The 10,888-nt window shown below is 43.4% G+C and overlaps 1 protein-coding gene across 3 annotated transcripts in view; it reads left to right on the top strand.

Moving 5' to 3' along the window:
• Positions 1 to 480: 480 nt before the first annotated feature.
• AGY1 (Albino or Glassy Yellow 1) overlaps positions 481 to 10,888 on the top strand; it is a 110,708-nt gene continuing 100,300 nt past the window's right edge. For 2 of the 3 annotated variants that reach the window (XM_087668944.1, XM_087668943.1), the window contains exon 1: positions 481 to 1,035. In XM_087668944.1, the coding sequence (XP_087525070.1) occupies positions 577 to 1,035 (459 nt within the window). In that variant the 5' untranslated portion in view covers positions 481 to 576. The remainder of the gene's footprint in view (positions 1,036 to 10,888) is intronic. The other variant, XM_087668942.1, reaches the window with a different exon arrangement.

The following is a 10,888-nucleotide window of genomic DNA, read 5'->3' as shown; positions in this document are numbered from 1 at the left end:
AGTGAGTTGACATGGCAATGCCATAGTAACAATTCATTATATTCTCCAATTGAAGGTGGATGAAAGCTTTTTCCACCTTCACCCTCTTGAAGAAGGGTGGAAGCTTGAAAAGCTCTGTCTTTAGCAAAAAGGTTGTCATTGTGCTGTTTTTTTGACTCATCTATGATTGCCCTTTATGGAGAATATGTAGCTGGAAGAAAGAAAAATGCATGTTTTTCGCTGCCCTGTGTGAAACCTGCCCTTGGTGGTTTTTCCCAGTCCTCTTCCATCCATTATCGTGTGCTGTGTCCACAATTGTTCAATCAGCATGCAGCTGTAAAATTACATGGACTTACAAGTGCACATCAATTGGCGGTAAAATGACACGGTCTGTGGTAAGCTCATGTAAGAAACAACGTGGCATAAAGCGATTTTCACGTCTACGTGGCGTGCCAGCACAGCGTTATCTGAAACCTGAGAGAGAGAGAGAGAGAGAGAGAGAGAGAGAGAGAGAGAGAGGAAGCCAAACGAGCAAGCCTAGTCACGGCTTCCTAACTGCCAAGAAGGTCTCTGCTATCGAGCCCGTCATCTCGCGCCATGGCTTCCCACGCGCACCGCACAATCTCTTCGTCCTGCTGCCTCGCCTCGGAGTCCTTCGGGTCCGTCGCAAGCTGCTCCCCTTCCGTGCTGTATTCGCCTTCCTCCCTCCACTACACCGGCCTCGCGCGTTCTCCTGCGGCCGACACCGGGGAGTGCCATTCCTTCTTTGGATCTCGCAGCAGCATCCCTTGGACCTCAGAAGGGATTGCCGTCCATGGAAGAGCGAGGAGAGACACCTGTTCTGCTCCTGTAGCTGCCCTGGGTGGCCTCCTTGGGAACATCTTCAAGGGTGCAGATGCAGGGGAGACAACCAGACAGCAGTATGCTGCCACCGTCGCCTCCATTAACTCTTTAGAAGCTGCAGTTTCAGCACTCTCCGATGATGAGCTTCGAGATAAATCCTCGCAATTTAAAGATCGGGTCTCTCAAGGAGAGTCATTGGATTCAATCTTACCAGTAAGGGCTGTTAGAAGCTTGTCACATTAAGAGTTTAAAGCTTGATATACAGGAGTTCTCAACTCTATTACATATTTAATGATCTAAGCAGGATTACTATGTGATTTAGCTTCGTAAATTTGCCCGTGCAATACATGAATATTTCACGTTTTTGTCCATTCAACATTGCCTGCGTGGTTTCATGTAAACTGATCTTTCATGCAGAGATAGTCCAATTATTGGGATGATAGGCTGCTTGACCATAACGCCTGCTCTGTACTTGATCCAGCAGACATTCTCAATTGTTTAGTGACTGTGATTGAAACTTCCAGATGGAGAGAGAGAGAGCTGTACCGGGAATTTTTTCCCATCTTGTTTCTTTTGGTAACTTCGGCCATAGATCATAAATAATTTGATTAAACTGAGACTGTAGAGCAAGCTCTGTAAGACCAGTACAGTGATCTCAGCAGCACTCACATCCGGTTATAGCAAAGAAGTTTGCATTGAGTAGCAGTCTAGCTACAATGGACTTCCAACTGCAGTTGGTCCTTAATCCCAAGCTTTACTGCTGTGTTGGTGATGTCCTCAGTTGTCTAAAACTTCTGCAGCTTATCTCAATGGCTCTCAAGAAATGGATAATGTCTTGCCTAAGAGAACATTATGTATTAGAGTATAGTTGTGATGGTCTCTCATCAGGGTCCTCTTATGAACTCGGTTGAACAACCATGCATAGCACAACATCTAGCACTCAAACTCCTAGAAAGTAGGCATAGTAGGTTGTGAGATCATTTGTTGGATAAAATTCAAGTATTTTGGTGGCACCTTGTCAAGGACCAAAGTGAACTGGTCATCAAAGGACTTAAGGAGCCTGGTAGTGGCAAACTCTGATTAGTAACCCCTGATAGTTGGCTAGACTGACCTTAAGATTATCCTGATGAGATATCTTGAACTCTTAGAGCTCATGGTCAAGATTGATACAATGGGTCCTATCTTGAGCTGCGTAGAGGTTGGTCAAGTGTTCGCACTGATCAAATGGTAGGTCAAAGTGTTGTAATTGAGAGTGAAATTTAGGTATAAACAACCTTGCATCAATCAATGATGGCTGAAGCATTATGGGCTTTTTAGGAGGGAACAACATCAAGGGGAGCCCAATGGGGGTTTGGCTATCTAGGGTTCCAACCCCCTGAACAAGGTCTCACAAGTTCTAAGAATCTAACACATGTCTCACCAAAGATTCGTATTAATAGCATTCTTGGTGGAGACGACAGTGTGGTGTAAACTTTGAGATGTCACAACATGGTAGGAAAGTAGGAATAGAGCGCTGTATAACATGTGGTGTTGTAAGAGAAGGCAATGTAACTTGTGGCCTTTGCCATATTGTAGGATGAGGCACTTGATATTAAACTAGGTCCACTAGGTAATGACGTTTGAGCAAATGTTTGAATCATCTAGGCAACACTAGGGGGTTGGTATGCATTGGTAGATAACCCTTATGAATAAATTTTTTAAGGTGCTTGGTTTGGGGAATATATCCCCACCAGTATTGCATCTCTACTACCCACTCGCGCATAAGCATAGGGTCATTAAAGATGAGTGTTTAAGGATCGTGTTCCCCTCACTGTGGTGAATTGTGCTAAGGTGGATGGATGGATGTATGTGTAGTGGAATGAGAGGGTGGGATGGGGTGGGATTTCAATGTGAGATGTATGTGGAATTTAAGTGTAAGATGTAAGTGGGATAGGTGGAATGTGAGTGTACAATGATGCATCAAAAGAAATATCTTCTAGATCTACAAATGATTAGGATGGGCTACTTAATAAATTTCTTCTTGAACCACCTCTATTACTCTCATTGACATGGATCAAGGTTATCATGAATACTTGTGTCCATAGCTTGTATGTCAATTGAAGTAAACAAAGGACTAGAAAATGCAACTTGTTTATCTTTCACCAAATTTGATGGGCTTAGAATGAAAAATAGTACAAATCCCATATCGATGTGTCCTCCTTGGGTTAAGAGCTTGGATCCTTGTTAGTGTCGTACCTAGGTTGTCATGTGCAGCAGTCTGCTTCTCCTAACAGCAGGGTAACAACTGAAAAAGGGGTTCCAGGGACTGGAATAATCATGGCTGCAGTTGATGATGGCTAGATAGCAGATAGGTGAGGGCCGAAGGCTAGAAATAGGGGCGCCAACAGCAATGGAGTGTGTGTGGGTTGATGTAACCTACAAACAAGGTTAGGCTGAATGGTGGGCAGCTTGTCTTGTTATAGATATAGAGGATCCTCCCATAGGAACTCTCTAAGAACACATTTCTTTTCAATTAAAGTTTGGTGATTTTTGAGTTTTGGGCTGTTTAAAAGAGCTAATCAATTTGTAATGCATTTTTAGCTCAACACCCCCTCTCAAGCCCAAAACTAGAACCGGAAAGAGACTATAAGAAAAGCTCAAGCTCATTTTACCCCTGGGCATCCCACCCCAAAGTAGCCAAGGCATCGAACAAAAGTGTGCACGTCGGTTGCCCAATGGCCCACCAAGACTACAAAGGTGATGGTAACTCTTACCAAGGGAGCCCAAGTGATCAATCCAGAGAGGCTAAGGCATCGGACAAAGGATGCTTGCCAGCTATCCGCCGGTGGCCTACCAGGACCTGCAAAGGCAAATGGAACCACATTGAATGCCCAGAAAAAGGGATTTGAATAAGATCTTCGTCCTATTAAGTAATTGTGCCGTAGGGGGATAATGAAAGGGACGGTTAGATTCACCACATCACAAAACAGATAAGTTATCTCGACCACTCGTGAATGTCGGTGACGAAGTACAAGGGCGAAGAAGTATAGAGAGGTGGTAGTAAGGGAGTAAAAGAATTGCTGGTGAAAACAACTCCAGATCCACTTAGGGGTACTCTGTACAATGAGATGTAAAGAGTAATGCTACATGATGAGAATGTGCATGCAGTAAGGTGCCAATTGAATAATGTTTCCTATGGGAAAATTGTTTACTTGTTGAAGCACCCTTTTACAAAGATGATGATGATCATGTAAGGCAAAGGCAAGGTACAGGAAGGAAGGGAGGCTGATGTCGTAGACAAGTGCCAGAATGTGCAGAATACCAAGAAAGGGTAAGAACCCCCTCTCAACTATCGATGTCAATGCCGAAGGAGAAAGAGAAACTTGATGTCGGACTATTTGTGGTGCCGAAAATCATGAAGAAGGTTATGGATGAACCACCCTAGTTGGAGGAGCTAGGGAGAAGCTACTGTTGTGATAGCATCAAGAGATGTCGCAAGATCTACCTCAGGAGGGGAAGCCTTCATGTTGATAGAAGAGTAAGTCTCCAAGGAAGATAAAACCACAAAGGAACAGTAAATTTCCCATGTCTCGAGCCAAGGAAGGACCCGTGTAAAAGCATGCATGAACAAGACTGAAACACAAAGACTCATATAGAGACAAGCAAAACTCAAACCCTAAACACAAAACACAAAAACTCAAAACTCAAACACAGAGACAAACATAGAGAGAAGAAACTCTGAAGCAAATGAATGCTGTAAGTGAATGTAAGAGTGTACAGAATGCCCAAGGGTAGAGCAATGCATTGTCAGAGAGTGACGTCCATTGGAGATGGATCCCAAATGCATTGACCATTGGTCAGAGTATGGAAGTCGAGGAAAACACTAAATGTTGATCACCGAAGGTCAAATGACGGAGGTGATAGCAAGGAAGGTACCTGGAGTAGAGGGTGGCAGCAGGAAGCTGCAAATGTAGGTGTAGGATGGCCGCCAGCAAGGAGAAGATAGTCGCCAATAGGGAGAACACGGTCACTGGTTACTACATGGGGGTGAAAAGGCAGAATGTAGATTGCAAGGTTGATGCCTAATAACGAGGAAGGGCTGCCACCTGTCGCCTGGCTGATGGAGAGTTGAACACACGAAGAAGGAGGCAGTTTGTGGGCTGGCCTATCAAACACAGCAGAGGAGTGAGAACTTGCACTAAAGGGACAAGGTTGAATGGTGGGGAGTCCGACTATTTATAGAAACTTGGATGCCGAAGGTGGTGTAGCAAATTTCAAAGATGTATGAATGTGATTGTTATTTCGAGGCCAATGTTAAATGTTTTGATCTTGTCGATGCTTTACCTTGAGTTTTATTGAGGTTACAAGAGGCATAGTTACTAGTTTGTGTTAGTGTGTTGGTTGTGTTGAGTTCGAGAAACTTTGAAAATTATCTTTCTGAGTCATCTTTTGACAAAGTCAATTCCCTAACTAGCACTCCTTGATGTCTCATTTTTGGGTTGTGAAAGAGGCTTGCCTTCAATCACTGCTCGGTAAAAAATCATTTATGTTCCCTCAATTGCATCTAGTAATGGAGTTATGAAGGCCAAGAAGCATGCATCAATAAAAAAATTAGGGTTTTGGGGAACCACTAAACCGCACACCAAATTTGCGTTTTTCATTAATTAAGCGTGTTTTGGGACTGTTTAAAAATGCTAATCAGCTCTAAAGTGTGTTTTAGCCCAATATCACCTAGTACTTGTCAAACAGAACTTATTACAACTTTTGCCTTTGGCTTCAACTGATATCTCCAGATCCTAGGTTCCACACTATGAAATAATTAACTTGCACCTCACATGTGCAAGTCACATTAGCACATTTGATTAACTTTTAATCAAATGCTAAGCAACACAATGAAATTTCATATCTTCATGACAAAGCATCTCACTACTAACCTCTGTTTTATATTTCAATCTAGGACTAACATGCAGTGATTGTGGAGGCTAGTCTATGTGCAAGACTCATATGCGACTCGATTCTGACTCATAATGTATCAGACACCTTCTTCTTCGGATCCTATGACACCCTATCAGGGTTTCCTATCATCGCAGGCTCTGAGAAGGGATTATGGTCTCGAGGCGGCGGTAAACATACCTTCACCATTATCATCTTCTTCTTCTCGTTCAAGACAAAGAGTTAGAGTGCTTGCACATCACGTATAGTTTGGTTTACACTCCTCCAACAAGTGCTACTATTCCATTTGGATCAATTCGTGAGACTGGCTATCTCTGTAATCTTGGAGGGACCACGACATTTTGTGCATTTTGACATCTCCTTCATCATATCCAGACCTTGTGCCAGGTTCATATAACCCTTTTGAGTTGTATGAGCCAAAACGCTCTCCTGTTTCTTCTTTTGGTGTGCAAGATCCAGATGCTTTCCAATATGTTAACTCTAATAGAGGGGGCTCTTCAAGCAGACGCCCTTCATTAGGTATATCTCTACCATCTATTTCTTTTGAGCAAGTGAACCACTCTTCTCAACTCTCTCCTATTCCACCACTATCTTCTCCACATTTTGATCTATTTACATCCTCATTTCAAAATCTTAGATTACATTCCACTTCCGCTGAAACCACACTAGGGTTTGGGTCTTCAATCTCTGCTCCCAACACGTTATTTTTCTCCATCCCACCATCTTCCTACCCTCCAATCACTCCACCACTTGGCTCATTGTTAGGGGGAATGCCACCTTTAACACTGTACCTTCCACGTACCCCCACTTTACCACATCCTTTCACTTAGGGACGGTTGTGATGGGCATTCCTCTCACTACCCGTGGATACTCACCAACCCACCGCACGACCTTTCAGACATAAGGATACTCATCCTCTGCTTATGGATTGTTGTCACATATCCCTTGGGTCACTTCTATGCAGGGATTTCCATCCTCTGCTCCTCATGTCTCTATCCCTCCATCTTGGGCTCCACAAGCAGTTACCATACCCATTCCCAGTCCACCCTTCTCCACATTTGGATTTGCTATGCATAGTTCTTGTATGCATGGTGGACACTTTAGGATTCCTTTCCAAGTATACTTCACTTCTCCACCTTATCCCCCCTATCCACCCTACTCCCATTACGTATCTCCATCTCCTAGCACTACCACTCCTATTGCAACCCAAGAATGCCTTCACAGATAAGACACGTTTTAATGGATCGAATTTCACCACTTGGTCAAACTTCACACAACAAGTGCTTGAATCTCGGGGACTTTGGAACTTCGTCATGACTCATTAGCACCGTAGACTCTTGATTAGCTCACCCTGATCACATCCGTCAATGGAGAGCCCGCAATGCCACATCCAATGTTGAGATAATATAGGGATTGTTTCCTGAATTCCACTCTTAGTTATAACATTTTCCCCTTGCATTTGAGTGTTGAAGTCATCTCATTGCCAACTATGCGGCACAAGATCACACTCGGTGTATCAATCTCTATTTTGAGCTTCAAGAGTTTTCCATTAAGGAAGGGGATGATCTGAAAGTCAAGTTGGCTGAATATCAGCGGCGGCTACTCGCTAAGTTTACCACTACTAGCTCCCCGAAGTCGACAATCAGGTCACGTTTTGCTTCAATAAGTTACCCGACAAATACTTCCATTTTATCCAACACATTATCTCACTACCTATATTGCTGATCTTCTATGAGTTTTGAGTGTTAGTTCTTGCGTTATGCGAGGCTGCATGATCAAGTCCACAAGAAGTGCTCCACACATATCCATTTAGAGGGGCGAGGGTTGGTTGCCTCTTCTTTGGGAGGGAAAACCACTAGTGGTAAGAACTTACAAGATGCGAAGGCAAAAAGATTCTGTTTTTATTTCAATATCATTGTAACTGTACATAGCATAACCTGCATGCATAAGCAACTTGTATGCATAGGATGATACCACTTCCTTTGATGGAACCAAAGAAACACCATCCCTTTGGCAACAAATTCCTAAGAAAAGTAGGTTTTGCACACATTGTTAGAGGTCGGTCCATGTGGATGAGGAGTGTTGTACCAAGGCCCAAGGTCTTCCTCTTAGAAAACCACAATAGATTGCTATGCCTACTTCCACTTTGGTTGGCCAGTCCAATGGAGCTATGCCTCTCGTTGCTGATTTTCTTTTAGGCTCAGTTTTGGGCGTGAGAGGGGGTGTTGATTTAAAACACCCTTTACAGCTAGTTAGCATTTTTAAACAGTTTTGCTTGTTTTTGTATGAGTCTTTGTGTTTCAGTCTTGGTCGTATATACTTGGCTAGGCAAATTTGTCTTCCAAGTATTCTTGAGCAGTTATTGAACCTTAGAAAATTAATTTCACCAGTCAATAATTGAATTGGCTAGGTCAATTTGTCTTTCAAGTATCCTTGAATAGTTATTGAATGTTAGTCCAACATTAATTAATGTGGAGCCTTTAATATCATCACTGACATTAGTGGCCAATAAATTGGTCTAGGTCAAAATTTGTATTGGGTATCACCTAGTACTTGTCAGACATAACTTATTACAACTTTTGCCTTTGGCTTCAACTGATATCTCTGGGTCTTGGGTCCCACACTGTGAAGTAATTAACTTGCACCTCACATGTGCAAGTCACATTGGCACATTTGATTAACTTATAAAAAAATTGCAAAGCAAAGCAATAAAATTTCACATCCTTGTGACATTCTTCAAAGCAAAAGAAAGCAAAAAAAAGCGAAAATAAAGTGAAGAAATGTGTGAATGAGGGAAAGCAATGGAAGACAAAGGAAAATAAGCCTAAGAACAAAGTAATCTATGGGTCAGACTCATTAGTCTAAAGAACTAAGAGTACTAAGTAGTACAAGACTAGTGTGGTGTACCGTAAGGGTGCTAGCCTAAGTGTGTAGCCACCATAAAAATAAGCGAAAAGAAAGTGAATGAATGTGTTAATGAGGGAAAGCAACGTAACTCAAAGGAAAAAAAGCCTAAGGACAAAGTAATCTATGGGTTAGACTCATTAGTCTAAAGAACTAAGAGTACTAAGTAGTACGAGACTAGTGTGGTGTACCCTAAGGGTGCTAGCCTAAGTGTAGCTACCATCGCGCCGCACGGCCATCAATAGGTCTTTTGCCAATGAAACTCATGCCAAGGTGAGAAAATAGTCCTAGGTGGGGATGTAGGAGGAGGCCCAATAATAGATGCATAAAGTGCTATTAGTGAGAAATTTAATGGAGTGGTGTTAGTAGACCAGTCACCCAAACCTTCAAGAATATTGTAAGGTAGGGGCGGATGAGGCTATCCGCATGCCACATGTCTAGTGACATGTTTCCAAGAGGAGCAGACGGGGCAGTAGTGGGAGGCACCACTTGATTGTCCAAGGGAAGTGGATGTAGTCATGACTTGCCCTAGTTGGGAGACCTTGGGTCTTAGTATGAGACTCCTTGTTTGCATGGCCTAATCTTTGGTAGTGTGTGCAAAACCTATTCTTTTTAGGGAGTTGTTGCTAGATGGCTTTTGTTTCTTTGTTTTTGTTTGAGAAAGGGGTGTTATCCTTGTTTTGCTTTGCCTTCGCATGTGGAGAGTTTTTGCCACCTCCGGTTTTCCCTTGCAAAGGAGAGGCAGCTAGAATTGGTAAGGAAATACTTGTCTATAGATAACAAACGCAATCGTACGACAAAGCACAAATTGATAAATAACACAGTTAAGGCTAGGGTAACTCCAAGACAATGAACACCTAAGAAGATAATGAACGAATAATAAATAATGAATATATACAATGCTCAATGCAACAAACATACTATGCAGAGGTAAAATGTTGACCCTCGAACTCTCATTTCAAGGACTGAGATAGAGAGTATGAGTAGGAGAGTTTATCATACTTTGATGGATCTTGAAATGCAATAGATAGCCTCCAGAGATGTTAAGTAGCAGCAACGCAACTAAGAAGAGGTTGAGGCAAGGGAGCTTGAGAGAGAGAGAGAGAAAGACGGGGGGGAGGGGACCATTTGTGAAGGAGGAGGAGATGATGACAAAGGAAAAGGAGTAGAGAAAAAGGAATGTCATGAAGGAGAAGAAGAATATCACAAATTCTTCAAGCTTTAAGGTAACTGCATTCACTCTTCCCTCTTTGTTTTTCTCTTTTTTTCTCCTCTCTATATTTTTCTCTATGAAGAGATGTGTGTGTGTGTGTGTGTGTGTATAGAGAGAGAGAGAGAGAGAGAGAGAGAGAGAGAGAGAGAGAGAGAGAGAGAGAGAGAGAGTCTCTTCGGAGACATACACACACATAGAGAGAGAGAGAGAGAGAGGGAGGGAGGGAGGGAGGGAGGGAGAGAGGGAGGGAGGGAGAGAAAACGGTGGCCGCACTTGGTCCGGATTCTGATGCAGAGGAACTGGAGGATATGGTGCCGTGTTCAGAGGAGATGCCGCCTGCTCCTGACTTTCAGCCTGCGGGTAAACGCTCCAAGCATACACCCGAAGAGACAATCGGTCATCAGGATCGTTCTTATGCTCAGGTGGCCTCTGATTCTGTGGATTCCCAGGAGATTGACTGGGAGCATTTGCTGGAGTTTGCCAATACGTTGCTTGGCGACCATGTCCAGCATAATCATGAAGCTTTTTTTGACGCGGGAACTGAAGAGGTTCTAGAGGCAATGGTGGATCCGAAAGCTGTCCTGCGCTCTTTTTCAGTGTTTTATGACCGTGCAGTTATACTCTTCTTCACTGGCAGGATCCCAGTGCTTTCCCATATTCGCCAGTGGCTGCACCATTTACTGCAAGGGGAGTGTGTTGAGGAGATTTTTGTTGGGCCTCGAGGCTTTTATGAGGTACTGCTGAACTCGGAGAAGCATCGGGCTGAGCTCCTGTCCAAACTACCATTGTTCTTTGATTGCCGTTTGGTCCATGTTGTGCCATGGCGCCCTATGGCAGACTTTCAGCGCTTGCTTCAACGTGAATACCCGGTGTGGGTTGAGGTGGAAAATTGCCCGGCTGTCTATTGGCCATTGCTAAAGGATGCCATGGCCGTTGTGGGAACGGTGCTGGCCCCCCCAAGCCTAAGGGCAATGAATAGAAACCGTTTGTGTATGTTATGGGACACTACCAGGAAGA

The sequence above is a fragment of the Lygodium microphyllum genome, chromosome 27 (assembly GCF_053477565.2).
Source record: "Lygodium microphyllum isolate KBCC chromosome 27, Lygodium_microphyllum_v1.1.10, whole genome shotgun sequence".
Lineage (NCBI taxonomy): Eukaryota > Viridiplantae > Streptophyta > Polypodiopsida > Schizaeales > Lygodiaceae > Lygodium > Lygodium microphyllum.
The sequence above is the reverse complement of the archived record's forward strand: the minus strand, read 5'-3'. Positions and strand labels throughout refer to the sequence as shown.